At 34.2% G+C, this 27,636-nt stretch overlaps 1 protein-coding gene across 2 annotated transcripts in view; it reads right to left on the bottom strand.

Moving 5' to 3' along the window:
• LOC136036272 (cadherin-99C-like) overlaps positions 1-27,636 on the bottom strand; it is a 105,135-nt gene that overhangs the window by 13,722 nt on the left and 63,777 nt on the right. Inside the window, exons 8-16 of one of the 2 annotated variants that reach the window (XM_065718412.1) lie at positions 23,016-23,228; positions 19,681-19,923; positions 17,873-18,116; positions 16,429-16,580; positions 14,320-14,460; positions 12,244-12,468; positions 8,883-9,148; positions 5,191-5,424; positions 2,708-2,813 (exon numbers count right to left, since the gene is read on the bottom strand). In XM_065718412.1, the coding sequence (XP_065574484.1) occupies positions 2,708-2,813; positions 5,191-5,424; positions 8,883-9,148; positions 12,244-12,468; positions 14,320-14,460; positions 16,429-16,580; positions 17,873-18,116; positions 19,681-19,923; positions 23,016-23,228 (1,824 nt within the window). The remainder of the gene's footprint in view (positions 1-2,707; positions 2,814-5,190; positions 5,425-8,882; positions 9,149-12,243; positions 12,469-14,319; positions 14,461-16,428; positions 16,581-17,872; positions 18,117-19,680; positions 19,924-23,015; positions 23,229-27,636) is intronic. The other variant, XM_065718413.1, reaches the window with a different exon arrangement.

Below are 27,636 nucleotides of genomic sequence, written 5' to 3'. Positions count from 1 at the left end.
AAACTTCAAAAAAAACTAAAAGAAAAAAACTAAAAAACCTAAAAAAAGGTCAAAACCAATAAAAAAGAACTAAAAGGGGAACACTGGGACACAAATGACGACCGGGATACTGGGAATATAAATGACGACCGGGACACAGGGAATGTTCAATTAGCAATCACCATCAACAAAGCTCAAGGGCAATCATTAGAATCATGAGGTATAGATCTGAATATGGATTGTTTTTCCCATGGACAATTATATGTTGCATGTTCAAGAGTCGGTAAACCTGACAATCTAAATAAATGACGACACTCAAAGAGAAAGTGACCGGGACAAAAGGAATGTTCGATTAGCAATCAACAAAGCACCGGGACACAGGGAGTATAAATGACGACGACCGGGACACAGGGACATAAAAAAAGGTCAAAACCAATAAAAAAGAACTAAAAGGGGAACACTGGGACACAAATGACGACCGGGATACTGGGAATATAAATGACGACCGGGACACAGGGAATGTTCAATTAGCAATCACCATCAACAAAGCTCAAGGGCAATCATTAGAATCATGAGGTATAGATCTGAATATGGATTGTTTTTCCCATGGACAATTATATGTTGCATGTTCAAGAGTCGGTAAACCTGACAATCTAAATAAATGACGACACTCAAAGAGAAAGTGACCGGGACAAAAGGAATGTTCGATTAGCAATCAACAAAGCACCGGGACACAGGGAGTATAAATGACGACGACCGGGACACAGGGACATAACTACAAAGGGGACGCCGGGGTGCACAGGGGGATATATAAATGACGATGGCGACTCAGGGAATGGTCGATTAGCAATCACCATCAACAAAGCTCAAGGGCAATCATTAGAATCATGAGGTATAGATCTGAATACGGATTGTTTTCCCATGGACCATTATATGTTGCATGTTCAAGAGTCGGTAAACCTGACAATCTATTTATATGCACAGACAATGGGACAGCAAAGAATGTTGTCACAGGTGGGACATATGGACACAACTACAATGGCGCGTAACTAATATGGCGCGTAACGACTTACGCTTACGGGGGGGCTTGGGGGGGGGGGCGAAGCGCCCCCACCAACTAGGTGTTGGGGTGGCGCGAAGCGCCACCCCAACAGCTAGTATGTATATATATATATATATATATATATATATATATATATATATATATATATGTGTGTTTAACTACGTAAAACTTGCGAATATACAACATTCTTTGCTGTCCCATTGTCTGTGCACATAAATAGATTGTCAGGTTTACCGACTCTTGAGACTCTTGAACATGCAACATATAATGGTCTATGGGAAAACAATCCGTATTCAGATCTGTACCTCATGATTCTAATGATTGCCCTTGAGCTTTGTTGATGGTGATTGCTAATCAACCATTCCCTGTGTCGCCGTCGTCATTTATATATCCCCCTGTGCCCCCCGGCGTCCCCTTCGTAGTTGTGTCCCTGTGTCCCGGTCGTCATTTATATTCCCTGTGTCCCGGTCGTCATTTTTGTCCCGGTGTCCCAGTCTGTGATTTCTCTTTGAGTGTCCCGGTTGTCATTTATATTCCTTGTGTCCCGGTCGTCATTTGTATCCCGGTGTCCCGGTCTGTATATACATTCGTTTTTTTTAGTTTTGTTTTTCTCCTTTATTTTTAATTTTTTCCTTTTTTATTTTTTCTTTTTTATTTTTTTTAGTTTTTTAGTTTTTTTAGTTTTTTTATTAGTTTTTAGTTTTTTTACTTTTAAGTTTTTTTGTAGTTTTTACCTTTTTTTTTATTTTTTTTTTAGTTTTTTTTTTACTTATGTCCTGGTCGTCATTTATACTCCCTGTGTCCCGGTCGTCATTTGTGTCCCGGTGCTTTGTTGATGGTGATTGCTAATCGAACATTCCTTTTGTCCCGGTCGCTTTCTCTTTGAGTGTCGTCATTTATATTCCCTATGTGCCGGTGTCCCGGTCGTCATTTGTGTCCCGATATCCCGGTCTGTAATTTTGTCAATTGAAAACATGACGTCAGTCGACACAGAAACATGACGTCACCTGACAGACAGACACACAGACAGACAACTTATTTTTATATATATAGATATCTTTTACATAGTCAAATTTTAAACTCTCCAGTTTCATAGCCAACTGTTCCTGGAAAGTTCCTCTCAAAGTCTGATCCTTAAGTATAAAACACCAAAAGGTCTCGGAAGGTGGTTACCTTCCCTAAATTTCTGCTTTAGATTAAATTTAGACAGTACTAGATGGTCCTTCCTGTCTTCGATTTGTAATAAAATATTTATATTTTATTCTTTATATGATATTTTTATCCTTTATCCTGCGTATTTATCCTATGTATGATGGGGCTACTCTAATATATATGAGGACCACAGGGGCAAACGTTATATAGCGTCACTCGACCATTTTTAGCTAAAAAATTATTGCTTGGGCAGGGAGTTACAGACCCTTACCATTTATGTAGGTAGAAGCATTGGTAAGGACAAGAGCTACAATTATTGCATAATGCATTTTATATTTACAATTATTGCATATACATTTTGTTATAATTATAAGCTTAAAAATTATCGGTAGGAAAATGGTGCCTTTTCTGTTTGACTATTTAATATTGATTATGTCTATCAATCTAGCTCATATAACGGCTGCATACGGTACGTGGTGCGGAAAACCATACATGCCAATATACAGAAACTACCTGAACCTCGTAAGGTTTTGGGTTGAATTCGCTTGACGTTGTGACTCCTGTAAACGTTGGCACGAAGTATACTGGTGGTGGACGATGGTCTCTTTTCTTCTTGTACCTGATTAAAAAAAAAAAAAAAAAAAATATTCATTTTTAGGCGAATTAGACTTAAAAAATCCTTAATGTTGGACATAAAAAAAAAAGAAAAAAAACAATTCAGTATGACAATGCAACTAAATACTTGCGGATTTGTTAGACTTTTTATCATAGTGAACTTGTTCTTTCTAATTTATCTATTAAATAATCCTATTGCTTGTATTTTATATGCTAACCCACCGTTTCCCAAATTACGGGTAGTAGAAGAAGTTTGAAATGTCACAAAAAAGACATTGTGAAAATAAATAACTTCTGTTTACATATTATATTTGAGAAAACTTTGAAAAAATGTGTCAAGTTCTAAGCTACATAAAATTTCTTCCATCAGATACCAGATTTTTTTTTTTACCGAATCATGCAAGGAAATGGGGAGTGGTCGATGCCGCCTCTTCCTGTATTGGAAATAACTGCGGCTTTCAAAAGGAAACATTTAAAAACGTTTTTCGAGCTAAAAGACAAGGGGTTGTTATTTCTGAATGAGCACCCACTATTTTAAAAATAGTGGTTGATGAAAGTAGTTTACTTGCGCAATATCTTTTCTGCATTTAATGAAGTAAATTCAAAGTAGAAAGACTTTTGTTAAATAATTTCAAAGTATCAGAAAAACTTTCAAGTGACATTTTTAAAAAAATGATGCAGTAGAAAAAAAAGACTTTCTACAATAAATTTTAAAACATTGAAAACATTCCATAAATTCATTTAAATCCATCCAAACTATAATGACAGAGATTCACATCTAGAAAATATTACCAGTTTAAACGAAACAACATGTTTCTGAGCTTAAAATAGTTTCAATAACTAATTTTGTGAAATTCCTTCAAATATTACGGAGATTAAGGGGTTTTTTTCCGTCGAAAGTAATGAATTGTTAAATCTTAGCAACCAAGCAGTCGTCAGACTTGAATGAAATCTCTTATGAAACTGACTTGAAAAAGCGTTTGAAACTGTAAGCACCTAATTAATTTTCGGTCGGGCAGTCAAAACGAGAATCCATGCTTAAGCAAAAATTTGAACGCCTTTTATCACTGTATACGTGCGAAGCTGAGTTCTCAGCTTTAGTGTTATTAAAAATAAGTAGCGAAAAAAATTGGATGATAAATCGAATTTGAGACAGTGTTTAAAAAACGCATTCTGCCCTTTATCATCTTCATTTCACGCTAGTAAGTTCTACACCAAAGTGGTTTTTCCATCAAACACTGAAAAGAAAACTGTTCAGACGTATAGATTATACATCTACTTATATAATTGTTAACTGTTCGCTACTTCCGGACAATCATTAATCTCCATTCCTGAAAACAGTATCCCTTCGGCTTTTACTTACCCGAGACCTAGTAAAGAGCGAATTACTATTTTTATTAGGTATTTAGCACAATGTTATGAGGTCAGATACATAAAAATGCATAAAGACCCCAGAAAATGCTGCTTGTTTAAATTTTTGTAACAACACCAAGATGGATTTAAAAAAGCACAGATATAAGAGTATTGGGATTTCAAATGAACATTTAAACAGCTCCCTATGATATTACAACGCCCGACTAGCAGTAGAGAAAAAACCAATACATCGGTGAACATGCTAAAATATGGCTTTCTTGGGTTTTTTAAAGTGTGGGGTTAAAAAACGTCCAGTCAAGGTCCTATCCAGGTTTTTTCGGGCATGTATGTGTATCTTTATGGTTCATACGAAATGACAAGAAAAAGATAGATCATTGACTTCATTGTCACCATTAAAGATTACCAACTAGGGGATTACAAACCCCGAGGAGAGTGCACTCCAAATTTTAAGAAAGGATTTTGATACGTTTTCTAATTAGAGCAAATATTTTTTTTTAATAAAAAATATTTGTATTTAAGTGTTATACGAGAAACGCTTGAAAAGTGAAGTTTGGTTAATGCTAATGAAATAAAACAAAATTATGATGAAAATATAATAGTTTAGAAACAAAAAAAGCTATATATTTACAAATTAGGGGGGATGGGGGGTAAAGCATAGCATATATTAAATACGTAGCCTAAGAAAACCTATTCTAACCTAACCTAACCAAAAAACCAACTAAATACTTAAATAAAATATAGCTCAAATGTATTTTCCAACCGTGCCGAAGCTGATTGTCTGGTATATAGAAGTTGCTTGACCTGTTTCTTGTCTCATGTTCGCGTCATTCACGATACAAATTCTCGAGTGTTTCTCGTATAATACAAAACTACCAAATAGTTTAGCCAACTCTAAATGGATGAAATACCGTGTTAAATACTCAAAAAGACACGCTAAAAAATTGGGATCCTCTAATCTAGGAGAATTTGAAACGTAATGCCTCAAAAGTAAACTGAATTAAACTTACTTAGACCAATTACAACAGACATAAACTGAGGAAAACAATCCAGTAAGAATTACAACTGCACAGAGAGCGACAAGTGCCAATGGTAATCCATTCCATCCTATAATGCTGGCACTTAAAGAATGACCAGAAGTTTGTGTGGAATCCAAAGGACCTCGAATGTCCTGCATTTCTAGAGACAGGTATGTAGCAATATAATTTGAGATCTGTGTACGAGCAGTATCACTGAACAGCCCACTGAAAGACAAATTTCAGATATTAACTTGACTTAAGAAAAAACCTCCCATAAAATTACAACATAAAATGTGTATAGCGGAGATTTCAGTATCAAAGTAGGCCAATTCCTTTTTTAAAATTTTTCAAAGCAATATTACCCCAACGTAGCTTAAACTCTAAACTTCTTAAGTGTGTGCAAAAGCGTATTCGTGCGTTGGCAAAGATATTTAAGTAATCACTGAAGAATTCTAAAGAATTTCGGGCTTCTTTTCCTTGCAAATGTGAACCAGATATATCCGATTTGGTGTTCTTTACTGATTCTAATCAATCGCCAAAAGGTAACTATGTCCATCATAGGAAGTCAGTCTTGCATTTTACATGCTCAATACTTTCTCAACCCGAAGTTACAAGAAGATCAAATTTTAGAACCTCCGTTTCAAGAGCCTCTATATCAAAAGCCACTTATTCCAGGACTTGATCCACTTAGATACTAATCCCTTCGAATCATGGTCTCTAGCTAGCAAAAGGCGTCCCTAATTCTGAACGTTGTCAGCAGCATTGACATGTGATATGTAAACTAATCTAATATATCATTTGGCATGCGCAATATCAACTACTATTTGATGGCCATAATACACTTTATTCACTACAAAAAATACAGCCATAAATTCTTTTTCTTTTTTTCAATTCTTGCATGCTTTACATTACAGGATTTTTCATCAAGGAAAAATGTAAAATAGTAAATAAAAAGAAACTTATTGGAATAATTATTTGATACACAAAAAGAAATATCACAATATGTTTTTGAAACTCTAACACTATATAGCTTCTGCAATTGTGTTTTGTGCAATTGTGGCAATTGTCTAACCCTATTCTAAAAAATAATATTAAAATTTGGCGGGTACAGAATATAAAAAATGTTCTCAGTTTAAACATGTAAGTCTAATTACTTTCTTTGAATTTTTGGATAACAAGTTCAAAGCCGGTACATAACTGGCGTACTTATTACTGCTTAGGAATTGATAGTACCTTCTTAGCCATGATTACGAAAGGAGCAATGAAACAAAAAGGACAAACATGATTAAAATCTGATATAAACTTTTAGAAAGACCCAAATCGTTATTTTAGTAGTAAGAAAGTCTTTTGTCAACAAGCAGCGAGTCTAAGTTACATAAACTTTCCACAAGTTTTAGTTGAAATTGTTTAGAATGGTTGTTTGGAACCGATCAGGCTCATGAATAAACTATTAGAATCGTCAAGGCTACTGTTGCTAACCAAATAGAAGATCCGTGAGGGAGAAATATTAAATACTGTTACTGCTTCCCATAATATTTTGGCAGTGTAGGTTGGGGTATATTTTGTTAAATCCGTTTATAAATCAGTAGCCTGAGTCTAAATTTTACGGCTCTGTTGAAAAATGTGTGTCAAACAAAAGGAAAACATTGACTTCTGTAAAGGTTCCCCTACTTCTTGGCAAATCAAACTATTATGAATGTACGGAGATTAGCGACCATACTGACCTTTTCCTATGAAGTTTGTTAAACCAATATGACTAATTTAATCTGACAAATGGATTAGGAAATTATTTAGTACATTTGTGAGTTTTTTAAAATAAGTTGTGATGTTAATTTTAAGAGTTGAAAGTTAGAACTGGCTTCGAATCCATATTATATTTTTATTTCATCATTTTCAAACAGTTCGTGGTAACGAACTGTAGTAAGGAGCGACCCGGCTCAATAGTAACCGAAACTAAAAAAAATTAAATTTTGATACCAATTTTAATGTTTAATATTAGTTTTTTACTGTTTTAAGAAGTAGAGTTAAGAGAAAGAGTCAAACTTTAGCGTAAAGAGCGAGGCGTTGGGGAGGAAAAGCTCCTTTCATATACGGAATAATTTCTGTTCGTGTCAAGTTTTAATGTCGCTCCTTACGTTCATTTAAAAAAACTTTTTTTTTATTTTTTCTTTGAAAGAACGTATTTTCGACGGTTGTTCACATTTAAAACTGCTTTACTTTTGATGTTTTTTTTTTCTAAATTCTACTAATTGTGCAGAATTCTACAAGATCTTGCTTTTTTTTAAGACATTTTTTTCTTTTATTTAATCATTAAAAAATAATTTTGGCTCTTTTTCACAAAGATATTTTTTTTTGACCTGATTGAATTTTAAAATACTGGCCTCGATTCAATAGCTATCATAATAAACAACTGAAAATTGAATTTTTAATAATTGTTATGTTAAAACTTTTAACATATGTATTAAATATAAGACATCCAGACATAGGAATTATCAGATCATTCAGGCCTATTTGAGTTATATAAGCTATTCCATATGAGTTATTTATGTTTATTAAAGGTGCATCTAATAAATTATTGGCGACGTTGATTGTGATGAAAATAAACATTTTATGGCGTGCATCATAGTTGTTTTCATGGTTCATTCAAAATTCTTCTCGTGTAGTACTTTTGTTGGGACGGCTATATGTTGAATCCTATTTGTCTTTAATAATAAATTAGCAGGACTATACAAAAAATTAATAACTGAAATTGTTTTGTGCAGTAGTATCGTTTTAGAAAAAACAAGGAACAACAGGGGAGAAGGAGAAAATTACGGGTATGAGGGGGCGGCTAGAACTGGCAACCCTGAGTAGAAGCATCATCTTCCACACGAAAAAAGTCGTTAAGCGTCGCAGGTAATTACAATTGTTGCTATTTAAAATCTTTCGTGGCGAATCAGAATGTGCCAAAATAAACTTTACAGGAGAGTGGGGGTTTTAACAATTATCATTCCATGAAAATCCTGTAGGGTAGGGCTCAGTCTGTCTTGACTTTAAAATATGAAGAAGAAGAAAGTTTTAACTACCTTCAGATGGCTTACGATCCAAGATAACAGACTCCAAACCCTCCGCAACAATTTTCATCAGGACGACTGAAAATGCCCAAGTAATGGGTGAAATATTCTGTGGAGCCCCAGTGGAAGACAATTCAAATGCTTGATTTAAAACCGAGGCTTCATGGGTATAGCCGTCCTAGCCGAGTGGATTGGTGCGCTGGATTTAGGATTTTTTGTCGAGTGGGTGAGGGTTCAAATGCTAGTGTACTCAATTATTTGATTTGTGTTGAAGGTCAGTGGCGTGACTCTGTAAGCTCAGCCAGAGTGGACCCATCTCGAAATGGGTACCTGGAAAAATCTGGAGGAAGGTATACAGGAAGGGTGTGTGAAAGCACAGTGTGGTTGGCCCCAGCCCCCTATTGCACGAAACGGATATCAGCACAGCCGGTAGGAACTGTAAGGTTCAATGCCATGTTTTTTAACCTCTTTACCATTATGGGTACATTTAAAAGAAAGACGGACATGCTAAATCTTGCTAAAATAAAAGTTAAACAAGGATTTCAATCTTTTTGCATGGCTATGGGTTTTTGATTTCCTGTAAAGTTCCTAATTTACAAAACGTAAATTAAAATTATAGATAAAACTTACTTAACTATCTGTGGATTCTCTCTTGGAAGAATCCTGTCAAAATCTGAATCTATACAGTAGAAGATTATATCAGTTGACTCTGAATTTTTCATAACTGTCCCAGAATCATCCAAAAACTCGTGCTCTTTAATAGCTGCTATTCTCACCGCCAGACCCAGTCGGGTCTGCAAGATCTCAAGTATTCTCTCCTTATCCTTTTCTACTCGTTCTTTGCGACTTCCTCGAATAATCATCACAATTTCTTGGTGGTTTTGTAGCACCCCAATCTTAAAAATAAATAAAACATAAGTTTCAAGCATTAAAGATGATGCAAAATTTTCCATATTAAACTAATTTGAATCCCCTGAAACTGATTTTATATTAGAAGTATATAAGATACGCTTCAACTAGTTCGAACTAGAAATAAAATAAAGACTGGAACTCTGGTTATAGGGTTTCCAACTAAAAATTCTATTCAAAATATTTTTATCTAGCAATACTCATTTGAGATCGTCACCACATCGCATAACACATCGGACAAATAACGACTAACATCTTCATAGTTTAACATAAATAAAAAATACAAAGTTTTTTTTCAACTAAAAGTAAGGAGCAACATTAAAATATAAAACAAACCCAAATTATTCCGTATATGAGGGCAATTGCCTACTCCAAAATACCTCGTTCTTCACGCTAAAACCTTTTTAGTTTCTTATTCTAATTAAGAGGACCTTATATTTCAGGAGTCGTTGAGAAATCCAGCTCCCTCTCCATGAAAAACTTCCCCCCTCCCACGAAAAATTTTTCTACGGAAAGTTCTTCCCATACGAAATACCCTCTCCCCATTCATCTGGACAATTTCTGGCGGACGATTCTGCCTGAAAATGTTCCCATACAATACTTTCATTTGAAAAAGACTGTAATTTCTGATTTTCTAAATCATGCCGTAAATCCCCCACCCCTCCGTGGAAAATTTTCCCCATAAGTCCACCCTAGATCGTAGCTCCCGCCCAAAATTATTCCACGGAGAACTTCTCCCGCAGAATTCCATGAAAAAATCCTGCAGACAATTGCAACCGCGTTGAACATTTCCTCTGGACAATTGCCCCGCAACATCGCCACACGTAAAATTGAGTCACCAAAGAGAAAATAAAACAAACAAAAAGAATTTCGTATAGGATTCAGGCAAATTCTTCCACTGTAAAATTTCCCCCCAGAAACTTCCCTCACCACAGAAAATATCCCCGTGTAAAATCCCATCTAGCCTAAAATACCCCCCCCCCCCAAAAAAAAAGAAATGTCTGTATACTTCCCAATAACAAATGCAATAGTTATAGGACATATATTGGACCTTTCGTATCTTGGGTATAGATAATAGACCTTTCAATTATACCGAAGAAAATTGATGCCTCAAAATTTTGATCAGGCGACTTTAGGAAAAAGGAGCGCCGGAGGGAGTTAGTTACCCTATAATCTTTTTGGTCACTTAAAAAGGGCACACGAACTTTTGATTTCCGTTCGAGTGAGTCCTTTCTCGAGATTCTAGGACCATTGGTTGGATACAAACACCCCTAGAAAAAAAATAAATAAACACGCATCCTTGATCTTTTTTCTGGCAAAACAAAATTACTAAGTTCCACAACTTTGCAGATGGGAGCTTGAAACCTCTACAATAGGGTTCTCCCATACTCTGAATCTTATGGTAGGATTTTTCAAAAAGATTCCTTGACTTTTTAGGGAAGTTTCCCTCCTTTTTTGAAAATCAGACAAATTTTCTGAGGCTTGTAGCTTTTGATTGGTAACACTAAACTCAATGAAGGGTACTTGTTTGGAATCAGCATAAAGCCAATTTCTTTTGATACATCTTTTAACATCAAATTTCTGTTTCTTATAGTTTGGGTTACTATTGAGCCGAGTTCCTCCTTAATTACAGTTCGCGGCCATGAACTGTTTGATCAAGTCACCTCTTACTAACTACCTCTTATATAGATTTTGATTCTTACATAGCTTTGTTAAAACTTTTCTATTTCTGTCTCTTAGACAACTTTACTGAAGTTTTTTCATTCCCATCAAGCAAGTACCAGCCTTTTCAAGCATTTTATTGAAGTAACTACAAAGAAAAAAAAAAAAACAGAATTCACATCTTCGTACAATATGTGGGAGCTTTGGTTATATGCTGCTGTTTCGAGCGAATTGGATTTGAGCAATCCATTAATCAGTCTATAAATGAGGAGAAAGTACATAAACAAACAGACAGAAGCATACTTAAAAGAAGAAGCAACATGGAATCTTTGGCAACATTTGAGAAGGGTATTAGAGTCCCACTCACGTGTGATAATTTCTGTTTGTTTTAAGTTTGACATCGTATTTCATCGTAATTTCTTCTCGTTTTGTAGTTCTCTTCTTAATTCCAAGTAGTTTCTTCTTTAATTCTGATAATTATGTAAAGCTAATTTTTGCTCATTTTAAGATTTGAAATCGCTCTTTACTATTCAAAGATTTCTTTTTTAAACTAATAAAACAAGAGCACGTTAAGGAATTCACATTTGATCTTGATAAATGTTTCAATCAACGGATACAGCTATGCAACGATATGTACAACTCAGCAAACCTTTTTTTGATCCTTGCATGAAATGGAAGTGGATTAATATGAGTAATTATTACAAAAATCCCTATTTATATGTTTGCCTGAAACATAATTATGTGTGAAAAGCATATTTTTCATACATGCACAAATTTTTGAACCAATCATTCTACTTTCTGCAAATAATATGATTTCAAGCAAGCGAATATAACAAATCGATAACATTCTTAAAACTTATGAAACAAAAAATTTCTGATAAATAGAGTTTAGTTTCTCAAACAAGCATAGAGGAAGGAATTCTGTGATTAGCCTAAAACTACGGAACTGGTCAAGTGACTGAGCAGGGTACATTGTTCATTTCCATATGAGGTTCTTGAACGTTTTGTGTCATTGGCTCCTTTCCATACAAAACAGAGACTTTGGACAAAATTTAAAATTAATAATTTTAATATATCCTTCTCTTTAAATCACCAAAAATTGCGATCCAGTTGTTTAAATTTGGATACAATCAAAAAAAAGTTCATAGACTCCAAAAACTTTGCACGAATCAATAGGGAGGTTGCACAAAGCTGGTTTGGAATTTTTTACCAGACTCCTATTTATTTGAAAACATATCTTTTTTTTTTATAAAAAATATTAGTTTCTGGAGGATATTGGATCCTTTGAATTTTAGAGACACAAGATAGTAAAAACTAGATGAAAATGTGATTTATTTTGGATATGTTTGCTAAATATATTGGCTTAAGACGCTTGTTTAGCACACAATTTATTAGTTCAATAAAAGAAGAAAGGTCTTACATAGACTGTTATTGGGGTTTCATGAAATCCCATGCTGGAGCCAGGATTATCTCTAGCATATACATTAAATCTACTTGGAAGAGAATCTGCAGTGATATTTCCAATTGAAGTCTTTAAAGATATTATTCCAGATTTGGAATCCAAATCTAGAAGATTCGTTTTACCATCATTGTTGCCAAGGTAGTAATTTATTTCCCCAAATTTTCCACTGTCCTCATCACGGGCCTAAAAAACAGAATAAAATCTTAATAAGGACGCACAATATATAGGCTTATAATCACAAACCATAGACCGTTCCCTAAAACCACACTTTTCAGAAAGATTGTTTAAAAGACGATTACAAGATCAGACTAGCTGATATCGCCCAAAGGGCGTGATAAGGGAACACACAACCAAAATATTAATTTAAGCTACACATCAGTTCTAGGTGTTATTTCAAGCTAAATTGATTGAAGAACTTTATTTATCGAGCTTTATAGAACTTCACAGATATATTTAGATCAGTAGAGCAGTTTTGTTTTTTCACTGAATGCACTTTAGATTATATGATTTAATTTTGTAATAAAAACTCAGTATCAAAGTAGCTCACATTATGAAAGTACTTCTGAGACATAAGCTCCCAAAGATAAGTGACAAAAAATTGAGTGTCTCCTTTTTCGCTATAGTTCTATGAGACCAGTAAACTAACGGAAAGTACATAGCTCTATTGGCAAGTGAAAATGACAGTTGCTATAAAACACGGCCTTATACATTTTGCCGAAGTTTAGCAGCTACTGAAATGCTCTATCAGAATCAGAATGATGGTTAAGAGCTTCTTTGGTTAATTCACATTCCATGCAAAACTAAGAATTCTTACTGACATGTCCAGTTTCCAGTTTTCTATTTTCTGTAAGTAACAAACCATTATACCAACGATAAGGTATAACATTCGACAAAAACACCATCTTCATATATAAGAGGATATATCATATATCTTTTGACAAGAAAAACAATACATATTTTTGAAAGGTTGGTTCTCTGAGGTAAGATGTCTTATTTGAGTGACTCTGCTGTCTGAATCGCTCCGGTTTGTTCTTTACTATAGTCAATGAGTAAAGGGCTAAAGCTTTATCCCGATATGGTATATAGTTTACAGTAAAGATTGAGAATTGAAGCAAGGGCTTAGAGTCAGATTGATTTTTTCTTAGGCCACTAGTGACAATCTAATAAAGAAAGAACCACAAGAAATAAGGGAGCTGGGCCACTGAAGTATGGCATCATAAACACAGAGAAGTAACTTTTCAAACAAAATATGTGTTATATCATCTCTTGTCGGAAGATAAGTGTGTTACATCATCTTGTATAATAAATTTCATATTATGTATTGTTACTTAGAAAAAGCATGAGGTATAGCAATTTCCTTTCAAATGAGGCGTTCGACATCTCTCTACGATGTTTTAGCGTTAGTTACCACTAACGTTACCACTAACGTTACCACTAGTGGTAACTTAAAAAAAGGCAAGAAATAAAAGGAGACACGATCTGTATGACATGTTTACATAAAGGATCAAATCTAATAGAAGGACTTTATCTAAAGTCAGTCAGCAGTTTATTGAAAATGAAGAACCATATGGCCTCTTATGTTCCGAAAAATGTGATCGGTGATGGAAATCAGCTGCAATTGAATGAAAAAGTGCCCAGAAATCTGAAAAACCTCAAAATATTAGGGTATAGACGGGTCCAAGCCCCCCTCTCCACAACGTTCCCTGTACGCCCGGGCTGATAAATCTTGGGAACTGCTTTAAAAGGTTATTTGAATTATAGAACTTGAATATGATTCAATTATGGATAAAAATTGAGTAATTTGAGCAAACATCAGCAAGCATAATCAGACACATAGCCTTAATTTATGAATATTTTGTCCGAACTGAATGGATTTGTTACATGCAGAAAAAAAAATTTCTTCTTATGGCACACACAAAAATAGAAACAAACGTATCAGTATCAGGAGTAATTATTGTATTTTGAAAGTACCAGACCTCTTTTGATTTCAACAAAAGAACCATAAAAGTGAAATTAAAGGATAAAAATACATACAGTAAGCGTCATAATTTGAGCTCCGGGCCTCCAGTTCGGCAAAATGGCGCCCCAGTATTTCCCGTACGTATACTTTCCTTCGGGCAGAGGAAAAACAAATACAGGTGCATTATCATTTACATCAACAACAAAGACATCAATCTAGAAGAAAGGAGAACATATTAAATATAACTAAAATGAAGTCTCAAAAACTGAGACATAAGCGACCAACGTTAAACTATGAAAAATACTCATTGTGGCTCTAATCATCCATGATCTTCGAAAAAAATTTAGAAGAATCAAGGCTGTATACAAAAAACAAAATTCAAAGATATCAATATATTTTTCCTATTCTCTAGTTGAGATTGACTCCTACAAACATACATAGACCCAGGGGTAGGGGCTGGAGATTAGAACTCTGAGCTCAAAATTCAAAATTGAACATCAGATTGCTAATTATGCTATCTGAGAAACACTAATCACTCATTTTATTTGAAACATTTTGGGCACAAGTAGTGGCAGAGCCAAAGCTGGAGGCAGACTAGAATCATCAGCAAATAGATGAAGATGAATTCCAGAACTAAAATCATCAAATATATCATTTAGGGCAGGAAATCTAGAAGGCTGAAAGCAGAGCCCCGTGGGGACCCTTTTTTAATAATGAAGGTTAAAACCACCGTTTTCAATGATTGCCCTCTGGCAACGGTCGCACAGAGACGAATCAAGCCATTCAAGGGCAATGCGATCCGAATGATAAAGATTTCATATAAGAGGTTTCCGCGATCAACTACTTCAAATTCTTTTAGAAGGTCCGAGAAGAGAACTGGGAAACACACAAGTCCTAAGGAAGTCCAACGCAAATAAACTCAGTACTATCAATAAAAATATGCAGAGTAGAGATTAAAGTACAAAAACAATATATGGGAGCACGTGTACTTTACTTGAGTTACTTGATTTAAGTCCCATCCATCCTTGAAGGTAGTTTAGGGGCCACATACTTCACCAGTCTATTTATGTAACTCCTGTACAAACTTCTATCCTCTTCCAAGCGTAGAAGGTGCAGTAAGATAAATGATGCGAAGTTGTAATTCCTTCTCTTTAGGGGGGGGGGGGCTTCTAAGTCGAGAAGGCCTTCTAAGCTACTGCAGTTCTATTCTGTCAATGATGTTTAGTTTTAACTTGAGATTACAGAGAAAGTTGACGTTGGAGATTCTTTCATCATAAGTGATACCGGTAACACGTCACAATGATTTTGTTTCAGAGGCAACAATACGATACTGATGATCTGTTTCTTGAGTCCAAGATTCACAAGCGTAAATGGTGATATAAGCGAGTTATAAACAAGTAGAATGGCGTCACTTTAAGCGTTTTTGATAAGTCTTATTCCTCCAGATAGACATCAGACTTTTAAAGTTGGAGTTCTTAAGTTTCAGCCGTCTCTAGATATCTTTGGAGTGTTTAATGTCGCATAAATACATACATAAATACACAGAAATAAAGGGAAAATTTTCTTTAGAACGGGAATTTCGCAAGCAATAAGGATTGACGGAGTTTCTAGCAGACCTTATTGAGATTCAATCCCGCGACAAACAAATCAAAAGAAAGAATCATACGACTCCGACAAGCTAGCAATAATCCTTACAGGCTTTGAGAGGTGGAAGATTGATTGGGCAAAGAACTATTGAGGACATTAGGAGCCTCAGACGACTTTACTATTTTTCAGTCAGAATCTCAGAATCAAAGATTGTTGAGACATTTAATTACCCCTCTACGAAGAGCAGAAATGATTATGTCCCATACTTTACGCATTACACTTAAAATTTCGAATGGTGCGAGCCAGTTACACTTTTTGCTGTTTTCCTTGAGTATATTCTCTCATTTCTTATAAGGTATCCAATCTGTCTCATTACCCACATGAGCCCTTTCATATATAGGAACGCTTAACAAAATTAAGGAATATACAAGGCTGCTATGGAATAGGGTTGTTTTTCAACTGATGAAGAGAGAACTGTCGATTATTAATAGGGTTTAGAATAATTAGGGATTAATTTGGGATCAACGGAATAGAAGCGGACTCACATACATGCGAATTGCTGGTAACCCGCTACAATGAAATAATAATGAATTTACCCTAGCAGTTGTTTTGCCTCTTCCAACCAAGCCAAATGATGTTGATAATCTTATAATAACGGTATAAGCAATTTTCTGTTCATGATCCAGGCCAGGTCTAGAAAGCCGAAGCTCACAATTTCCTTCAAAGTTTGTTTTAGCATAAAATAGACCTAAACAGAGAAAAAGGATTTAGTAATAATTAGCTAAGACGATGGGCAAAGTTACAATACGAATTCTTTCTAAGATGGCTAGGAAAATAAGAGAAGAAATTAGAATGCAATTGTGCATTAATCCTTTGTCTATAAATACCTTAGTTATATAGGTTTATTATCTTGAAGATCACCTGGGTTTTTAAAATCTTTCCTTCTAAGAAAGTCAAATTTTTCCATGAACAAAAAGTCACTAACTCTTTCCTTCTAAGCCGTTCTGTTCACAATTGGATTTTAAATTCAGTTAAAACATACACAATATTTTATAACAAACTTTCATTGTAAGCATCGGGGCATCTGATTCTAGCTCTCTCTCTCCTTCTAAAGGAAATAAACAGCGCTCGGCATCCTATTCGAAGATTTTTTTCTTGAAAATAGTGTGCTATGTCACCTATTTGTCTATTTATTTGGCAAGTCATAAACATAACACACAAATTTCCATATGTACAAAACAAAAAGTAGAAAAATTACTATTTTACTAAAAAGGAAAAAAAACTCATATCTTCAGCTTAAATCTTTACTTGAGACCCAGAGAAATGAACATTAGTAAAAAACAACAATAAGGTTAGAAAATTTATGTTAAAAAATTGCGTAGGTAAAAATAAAATATTTTTGTGTTTTGAGGCTATCAAAAATTTCTTCTTCCTTTTATGAAACTAATAAAAAAATCAATGGTGACACTAAACTTTAAAACGAACAAAAATTATTCTGCATATATGGGGCATTAACTTATAGGTGGTTTACAACGAGAAATACCATGTTTTACATTTCAAATAAATTGTTTCTTAAAAGTCACACTTAGACGATAGATTAAAATTCCATATTTTGCCACATTACGGAAATGTTACCCCCCCCCCCCCACACACACATAAAGTTAGTAACTTAAATTCTGCTTACAATAATAGTTACTTGTAGTAGTAACATAATGTATTAGTAATATTATAGTACTAGTAATATAGTAATAATAGTAATAGCCGAATACTCTAATTGTGGATTACAGAGTATTCATCAAAAAAAAAAAAAAAAAAAAAAAAAAAAAAAAAAAAAAAAAAAAAATCTACTGCTTTTATTTATTCTTTTTCTCTCTCTCGCTAACTATTATTTTTGCATTGTTTAGACATATAACATCTAAAATAAGCTAAATAAACCCCTTAATTAAACCATTGAGATTCCTACTATCTTTGTTACGGCCCAAAATTTTTGGAAATACATTTAACTTACAAGATTTAACTAAAATTTAGAAACATTCAAACCTTCAGAATTCCCCTCAATCACTTCACAAGAAATCTGTGACACCTCAGGAGGCTTGTTGGTAATCACCAAAGTTCTGATTAAAGTATTAGCTTCTGCGTCTTCTAATATTGAAGCAGAATGAATAGTCTCTGCAAAGCCCATCCCAGCTTCTGGGCTGACTGTCCCAATGCGATCAACTATAACTGTAATAGAAGCTGTTGACGACATCTGGGGATCACCCATATCATAAGCCCTCACTTCTATCTGAAACAAGGTATATGGTAAAATTCTATCACCACTCTTGAGTGATTTGCGCAATGCTATTAAATGGACTTTGGCAAGGACTTTGCCCCAATCGTCGTCAGCGAAAAGGTAAAAAAAGACCAAGGACTGAAAGATGATCACTTTGAGAGACAGAAAATTATTTTTTTTAAAGAATTTTTTTTTGTTCCCCAACCCCCCAAAAAAAATCCTGGATGTCAAACGTCCCTGCACGTCAAATTTAAAAACAAGTGTTAATATTCGAACGGAACCCAATTAGGATCTGTTCAAAGTTGTAACTAGATTTACGGTAATCGCGGTGAAAAGATGAGTAACTAAACAAACTATGACAAGAATCTGACGGTTTATTATTTTAAAATAAAACAAAACCAAATACGATTCAAACCTCGTGAAGTTAAGTACATTTAATAAGTTCACCTGCTTCAAGGATTTTAAGAAAAATAATTTTATGAATAAATATATTCCATAGCTTTATTCTGTGGAATCTAGACAGTTTTTATTACCAAGTGGATCGTACATCCCCACACCGAAATATAGTAGGAAAGCTACGAATTTGTACAGAAAAAAACATTCTCAAAGTATTATATAAAAAAAATGCAGACAATATGCTCTTTAAAAGGATAATTTTTACTTAAAATGACCCCAAGATATTTAGCTAAAATTTTCTGTCAAATTTGATACATACACAAAACGAAAGATTCTTTTACACATAACAATTCGTTGTTGGACGAAAATTATTATCTCACCAATTTATATCATCTCTGTAACTAAAGTAAGATTCAAAATCCTCTTAATCCATCAGTAAAATAAGATTTTAACCCTCTGACTGAATACCAGATTATTTAGAATGAATTACCCGAGTCGGCTCGAAGTGTCACTCGCTTGGTACCTTCAATAAAACGGTGATACACTTAGATGCCTGTATATAACTTTTGTATGTTTTTATTTGAATCATCATTTTGTTATTCTTTCAAAAAAGTTTTCTTTTTATAAAATTTGTTTTCCATGTAGTTGATATCTTTGAGGCAGGTTGGAATGTTTATCGAGTGGTTTTGACCTACGCTGCACGCCATCCTGCTTTCAGATTTCCGTAATTACTGAATGATAGGCAAGAACCTTTTCCCTCTCTAAGTTCTCTTTTTCTTCTTTAGATTTTCATTGCTTTGTTGATGGTGATTGCTAATCGAACATTACTTGTGTCCCGGTCGCTTTCTCTTTGAGTGTCGTCAATTATATTCCCTATGTGCCGGTGTCCCGGTCGTCATTTGTGTCCCGATGTCCCGGTCTGTAATTTCGTCAGTCGAAAACATGACGTCAGTCGACACACAAACATGACGTCACTCGACAGACACACACACACACAGACAACTTATTTTTATATATATAGAGATATATATATATATATATATATATATATATATATATATATATATATATATATATATATATATATATATGAGGTGTTTTATTTCATGGATTGAAGTTCAAGCTTATTCAGAAATTTATCAGAACGGAAATTAGAGAAGCGATTTAAAATTATACATACAACATATTCTGTCTCTTGTCTCTTGTTTAAATCTTCTGCAACCTGAATGACTCCTCTTATTTCGTCAATTGAGAATACTTGCTTACTAGAGCCTAATATCTCATATCTGACAATGTTGGCAGGGGCATATGAATCAGCATCTTTGGCCTCCACAGTTGACACAACATGTCCAACGGGGACAGTTGAAGGTAAGCGAATAGGGCGTGGAATGTTTACAAAAACAGGAGCATTATCATTGCGATCCTAAAATAAAATATGTTTAAATTAAACAGTCTGATTATTAGCAACGCACCCTACACAGAGTAAGCTTCTAGCAGCGCTGAAGGTTTCAACCCTTAAGGAAAGTCAACATGTATTTTTTTTTCAGATATATTTTAGACGTTAAACTTGGTTAATTAAATTTTAAACAACAAATTAAATATATAGGAAAATATATAAGTTATATAAGCCTTTAGAATTTGAAGGATAACTGAGAAATCCGTCTGGAGGCTTAAGTTCGGAAAACATTTGAGGCTCTACATTTGGATCTAAAAATGCTTCCGCTGTTAGTATAAACTCGTCGGTTGTAAAACGGCCCAAGCAAAGAAACTTATTTGTTTGTTCAGCCATTCCATCACCTACTTTCATAGCACCCTCACCCTTTCCGACATCTCCACTCGAATATATTTTGTATTCCATTCACTCTTCTGGAGTTCAAGTTTTGAAGCTTATTTACTATGTCTATCACCAACAAGATTGTTTATTATTCCCAATTAATCCAAAATTATCTCCATACTTCAAGTTTGATGTCATCTTATCCTCCCATCACAAACCCACGTCACCAATATTCACTTTCTTAGGGGTTCGTACTGAAGGCTTCACCACGATCCAGTATTGACAGGAAGGGATCTTCCAAAACTCTTAATTTTATCTTCGTGATGAGCGTGAATTTGTCTCTTTTCCTTGACTATTTCTGATTCTTTACGTTTTTAGCCACCTAGTTTCTTAATATTAACATACATGAATTGTGGATTATTCTTTGTAGCGTTATCTTCCCTTTCAACAGCTGTCCTTTCAATTTCCTTTCCTTCATGTTTTTTTCCATATCTCCTTTTATAGCTTATCAGCCACTCTAATTTTTATTCGATTTGTGTCCCATTTATCAGCTAAGTAATAATTGCGAAGAGCGCTCTCTAATGATAGAAACTTTAATATCTACCTCTCTAATTTGATTCTTTACAGACTTTCTCTTTCCTAAAACCACCTAAGCATCATCAGGCAAAGCATCCTTTAGTAGAAAAGTATACATATTTCTGGAAAATTGTATTTTAGCTCATTGATAGCACAGAGTATTAATAAGTGAAAGCATATAACATGGGTGTTAACTCTCATCAGGGCCACGAACAAACAATAAAAAGTGTTTAATTTCTTGGATTAACAAGAAAAATGATGTGGCTGATTCACTTTCAGCTTACCAGATTAATGCTTTATCTCAAAAATGGTTCATCCGAATATGAAGCTCATTCCATGCGTTTTTCCTTCGATTTTGTCTGATACCATGTGTGTCTAATTAGAAGAACATTGTCTTTGACTATAATCCTATCCATGATTATGATGAATCCTATCCTATGATGCCAACATGTATTTTCGTCCTCAAGGAAAAAAAAGTCTGGGAAGATTGGTGACAATTGATTTTAGTAGCAAAAAGATCAGTTGCTGTCATGTCCAAGAACCTAACAGCCCAACATGAACAATTCACAAATAGCTATAAATAGCGACCGGCAAGCGGGGAGAATTAGATAAGGAGAATAGCTAGGATAAATAAGTATATCAAGGGCATTGCAATTGAAATCATCTATTTTAATTATCAGGCAAAATTAAACTACGCTTTGCACAGCACATTGCAAAACACTGATTTGGAGTCTCCGCAAAATAAGATTCTTTATACAGTCTTAGCACAAAAGCCAGGAAATACTTTTCCAGTTTCAAGAGCGGAAACAGCAAAAAAAGGGAATGCTCCGTTTTTAATGTTATTTCTACCTATGAGAAAAAATAGTAAGAATTCCTTCTAATAAAGTTCTTCTACTGATTGAATTTTTTTCATCAAAACGCAAATGACAAGCTATCCTTTAGAAACTTTTAAGTCCACTTATATCAAGGAGGGTCTTGCCTCACTTTGATTTGTGATAATTTCTGTTTGATTTAAATTAGACTTAATTAATCATTTAAATTTAATTTATTTTCTTAGATTTTTTTTGGAACTTATTTTGTTTTTATTTTAAATAATTCAAATAAAAGAATACTGTTTTGCTACAAAAAAAAAGAACGTACATTAAACTTTTCATTTTCTTCAACCGAACAAAAACGGGCTTCATGCGTTTCACAGTAATATATTTTTACCAGAAAAAATATTCAAAGATCAGGGTGTGGCTGAATATTTATTTTTATCTAGGTGAATATAACTTAAAATTATTTAAATTAGTTTTTATCTAGGCTAATTTTAAATCCAAATTATTACCAACGTCTCCCCTAGTTTTTATAAAGTAACCCTTTTTCGTCCGTATGTCAATAAATGGTTTATCGTACTCACACGAGTCTTACAGCTGCGGATATTTCAAATCACTAAACCTTTTTCTTGAGATTTTTTTTTGAAATCGCAAGAGCTTGAATTGACGGCAAAATTTGCAAATTTACCGTGATCTTCTAGTTCCTTAATTTACTTTTTACTTGACAGTTTGCCTCTTTCTTCAACCTTCTTCTTATTTATCTGACATCTTGTTTCAGGTTTTTGGTCTTCTATTTTTCTTAGAATATGTACGATGTTCCTGCAAGAACTAGTTTCTCTGAACATTCTATTTATCATATTCATAATTTTGGCAGTATTCTAATTCCATTCACTCCGTCTGTCAGATTGGACTTCAACCTTCTGACCGCATCATATTCTGCCTTAATCAGCTAAAAAGTATAGCTTTTTTTGGTACCTTCAGGAAAATGGTAAAACTTTTAGTTTTTAGATTCGTTTAAATTTATTATTTATGATTTTCTAATACTCCCGTGGGATGGATATTTCCAAGCATAACCCTTCGTTCTGACTTGTTTTTCTGCAGGTAATCAGTGGTGGGCTACTGTTCGAGTTTGTCAGCTTTTTTCAACGTGAGTGCTTTTTTTTTCTTATCATTTTATTTCTCCCTGCAAGTAATTTGTTTACTATTAATTAAACATATTGCTGAATTAGTTGTTGTTGAATACATCTGTCATAACATCAATGTATCCTATTATGGTTACTTTATGTTAACTTGCCTTGGATTTATGTCACTAGATAAAACAAAAGGACAAAAGCAAAACTGAACACAAACCTGGACATAAATTAGAACTTTAGTTGTTGCCTCAGCATCTGAAATTGCTTCATTTTCTCTAGTACCAATGATCAACACATGCTGTTCGTGTTCCTCAAAATCAAGCCCTTCTTTGGTCCTAATGGTTCCTGTTAATGGGTCTATTGTGAATTTCTCAACAGGCCCTTGTCGAATAATATAAGTTGGAAAATTTTTTGGATCGTCGCTTATAGCCTACAAAAAATTTGAAAAGAAAAAAAAATTACATGCATTACTGTGGAAACCACTTAAGAATTTAAGACAGGTTCAGAAGGGTTTAAATCAAGGAATGAATAATAAGGTTGCAAGAAGCCTTTGACTTTTACGTATAATTGATGACCTGAATTACTAAGGTTTGAAGGTTCAAACTGTCACATGAATTCGTAAATCAAAAGTCAAAGCAACTATCCAAAATACAAAATGACTCTGCTCATATGTTAAGCATCCCTGCACTGGTACCTACGGGAAGTCTTTGTCTCGTACTCCCCACTTCCCCGAAATACCATGACTTCTTCTTTTACCTCCTAATCTTAAATGTATGTTCGGTAGTTCACAGGATTTTGTCTTTTTTCTACTTTGCACTCCTCCTTGATACAAACTTGTGTGGGTTTGCCAGTCTTTGAAGTGCATTGCTGTCATCAACAACAGCTCTTAACCTAGATTTCCATATTTAGTCGAATATGAAGACATCAATATTTTTGAAGTTAAGAATTGATAACATATTGGTGCTAGAAGTATACGAGCATTTAAATCTAAGAAACACGATGCTTCTTTGTCCTTAACATAGTGGAAGGTGTTTTTCTGTCCTTAATTTCCTTACTGCTAAACTTAAGCGCACTCAGTCCCCTTTTTTCAAAATTTATAGTAGAGAAAAATGCACATTAAAAAAATTCCTGAAAACTGGAATATAGTTGAAAGGTGTTTTTAAAACAATTATCTTGGCAAACTTCGCCTGCTTTTTCCTGTGGTAATGTTGTAATTTTGTCTATTGCTTATAGTTTTTTTGGGAAATGGAATGAACACCTTTAAGCATAATGTAATTTTGCCAGAAATTGAAAAAAAAATTTATCCTTTTTGATAAACAAAAGTAAGAACTTGGCAAAAACCAGAAATCAATATCGAGTTCTTTTTTTGCCTCGTCATTTTAGCAGAAATAAAAGAACATATATACATATAAGCCAAAATCTATAGTAAAATGCCGGAAAGTATAAAGAACAAGAACAAGAAGTAGCAGCCTCATTGCACTTCTAGGGGCTCTGATTCTTCAGTCACGAAGTCTACTGGGGAAGTGTCGTCCGTAGGTTCTTACAAAAGGATGATACTTTTTATCAAGTAGTGGCAGCAGCGACAAAAGATCATGGTATTTAGATTTGCTGATTGATCTCCCATTTGAATATTTGGGTCTCAGCACTTTTGTTATTGTTTTTCCTCTTTTCCGCAAACCCACTACTTGAAACAGCTCTTCATCTTAAGAATTTATCTTAAACTTCAGAAAATTCTGTTTTGAGAGCCACAGATGTCAGAATGAAGTATCACAGTTTATAAGACTCAGGAAGATCAGAGGGGCTGAGGAACATACATGAGGCCCCCTTCACTGACTTGCTCCCTCACTTGTCTCCTATTGCTTTTTGCTAGAGGTAGTTTTAGAACAGTGTTTCATTATGAGATATAACACGAACTGAGAGATTGTAGGGCTGCCATTTAAGGAAAATAAGTATCATTTTAATATCTGATGTCGGTAAGAACTGCTGCAGGCCAATGCACCAGACCTCCTGTTTTCTTCCTTAATATTTGCTGATACTATTTCTTTCCCTTTTGAATGGCAATCCTTAATGAAAGCCGAAGTGTCTTTTTCTGTTCTGGTTGCTTCTTCGGCCTCGTCATTGATGGCAGATTTTTCTTGTATTACAGATTTTTCGCCTATGCCTCAAGAATCCTTTGCTGGTATTTCTTCCACATTTTCTGAAGACATTTTATTAATTGCTTCTCCTGGAGGATTAGAAGATATTATATCTTTTTCTCAGCCTTTAGATTGTATACTTCTCAACTCTCTTTTTTCGTCAAGTAAAAAGTTGTCATAAAACACTTTTTGCAAACCTTTTGTTTTTACCTAGGTCATACGAAAATTAGTGGGCATTTTCTGATGTTCTGTTCTCTCTTTCTTGAACAAATTGAAACCTGCTTTTAGATAAATGATATGAGATATTGTTGTTTTTTCTGCACTGTCCCTGAACAACGTGAAAAAATATCTTCGGGTATTATCCTATGCTTACACTATTCTTTGCTTACACTATAGTCTACAGTCTTTTAGACTCTCAAAATTTCTGCTGTCGTGATTTTTGTATCTATAGCATGTGTACTCCTTTCCTGAATACTTAAGTTTCTTTCTCTTCGCACAAGTGATACCTTTCGTTTACTTTCCTCTTCTCTTTGCTTTCTCGATTCTTTGCCAGGGTGAGCACTACAGCTGGGTTATTTTTAAGTCCTGTTCCTTCAGACGCTTCAATAGCCACATATTCTTGGAAAAAAAGGTGCCAGCATTTGTTCATCACTATTGAAGACAGGTTCTTATTCTGGCTCACATTCCGAACCGGGTCCATTCAGGTTCTGAAATTCTGATCCATTCCGGTTTATATTCTCTACTCATTCCGGGGAGGTGGTTCGGTTTATATGGACCGAACACGTTTATGCTTAATTACAACTGGCTGAAATGGGAACGTAATTGCAAATTCTCTAGCTTCGGCGCTAATGGACTAAAAAACTTGTTGAACATACCAATCAACGCAGAAAAGAAATAACTCTAGACGGCACTCAAAAATTTATTTCGGAAAAAAATGGAGTGAACATGTTTATCCATAACGACACGGATTTTGTGAAAGGTGTTTTTTCGTTCTTATTCATAACTTAAATGCCATCTAGATGTGTATGTAGGTCTCAGCTTTACAATTCGATTATTTTTTATGTGTAAAATAACAATTCTGACCCGTTGAAAAATTTGGACAAAATGACCCTCAAAGATGGAGCCTAACATTGGCATATACAGCTCAGTGCATTCTTACTGCAGTAATTTCTCAATGGTTTGATTCAAAGCTAATTTTCTTACTATGAACATGTTTTCTAATATAGAATAAAAAATCTGAATTTTTTTTTTTTTGAAGTATTGGTGGGATTTCACTTTTTGACACGTCTTTGTGAGTGTGGAGGAAAAAGTACCATCCTTGGGAGCGTCCATGATGGGATTTAAGTTCAAGGTATTTCAATCAAGGCAAAAATATGTATTCAAATGGTACTTTAATATGTTTTTCAATCAGAGACTTATAAAAAAAGATTTTGCTATCTCATCTCTTCTGTGTTTATTTTACCCTCTATTCGTTTATTCTTCGTTTAACATTGGTTTTATCTTGTTTTTTTATTACTTTTATTTTGTTTTTATTATACCAAGGTTTTTATCTGATTACTATCATTATTATTGTTATTAGTTAAATTTATTATTAAAAATAAAACTTAACAAAATGCACACATATATATAATGCATGAAAAACAAAGTTATCCAACTAAATCTTCTAGCCTGCCCATGAACTTGCAAAGCCAATTTAATACATTTATCATTAGAATAAATTTTTTCCTTAGCTTTATTGTTAAATTCTTCAAACCTTGTTATGTCATTAATTGTCTTACCATTATTATTCCATAATTCTATTCCTCGATAAATTGACTTCAATGATAAAATTGAAAAGTTTATACCTCAATAAATTGAAAATGGATTTCAGTAATTAAAAAAAAATAGTGCAAAGATTCAAGGTTTGCAAGGGGTCATCGTATCGACCAAGTGGTCCTAGAATGTATCAAGAGGGTTCATTCTAACAGAAATGAAAAGTTCTAGCGCCCTTTTTAAGTGACCAAAAAATTGGAGGCACCTAGGCCTTCTCCCACGCTAATTTTTTTTCCCAAAGTCAACGGATCAAAATTTTGAGATAGCCATTTTTTTCCGCATAGTCGAAAACCATAATAACTCTGTCTTTGGGAATGACTTTACCCCCACAAACCCCAAGGGAGGGGCTGCAAGTTACAAACTTTGACCAGTGTTTACATACAGTAATAGTTATTGGGAAGCGTACAGACGTTTTCAGGGAGATTTTTTTGGTTTGGGGGTTGATTTGAGGGGAGGGGGCCATGTGGGAGGATCTTTCCTTGGATGAATATGTCATGAGGGAAAAAAATTCAATGAAAAGGGCGCAGGATTTTCTAGCATTACTATAAAAAAAACAATGAAAAAATAAACATGAAAACTTTTTTCAATTGAAAGTAAGGAGTAGCACTGAAACTTAAAACGAACAGAGATTATTACGCATATGAGGGGTTCTAAAAATACTTTAGTATAAAGAGCGAGGTATTTAGAAGGAGATAAATACATCGCTCTTTATGCTAAAGTATTTTTAGTAATTTCAATTATTTATTCTACGGCCTTTCTGATTCAGGGGTCATTCTTAAAGAATTGGGACAAAACTTATGATTTAGTGCAAAGAGCGAGGTATTAACTAGGGTACAAACCCCCTCGTACACATAATACAAATATAAGAATATAAAAGTTTGTTACGTAAGT

This window comes from Artemia franciscana, chromosome 15, assembly GCF_032884065.1.
Source record: "Artemia franciscana chromosome 15, ASM3288406v1, whole genome shotgun sequence".
NCBI lineage: Eukaryota > Metazoa > Arthropoda > Branchiopoda > Anostraca > Artemiidae > Artemia > Artemia franciscana.
Note: the sequence above shows the minus strand (reverse complement) of the source record. Positions and strands in the feature narration are given on the sequence as shown.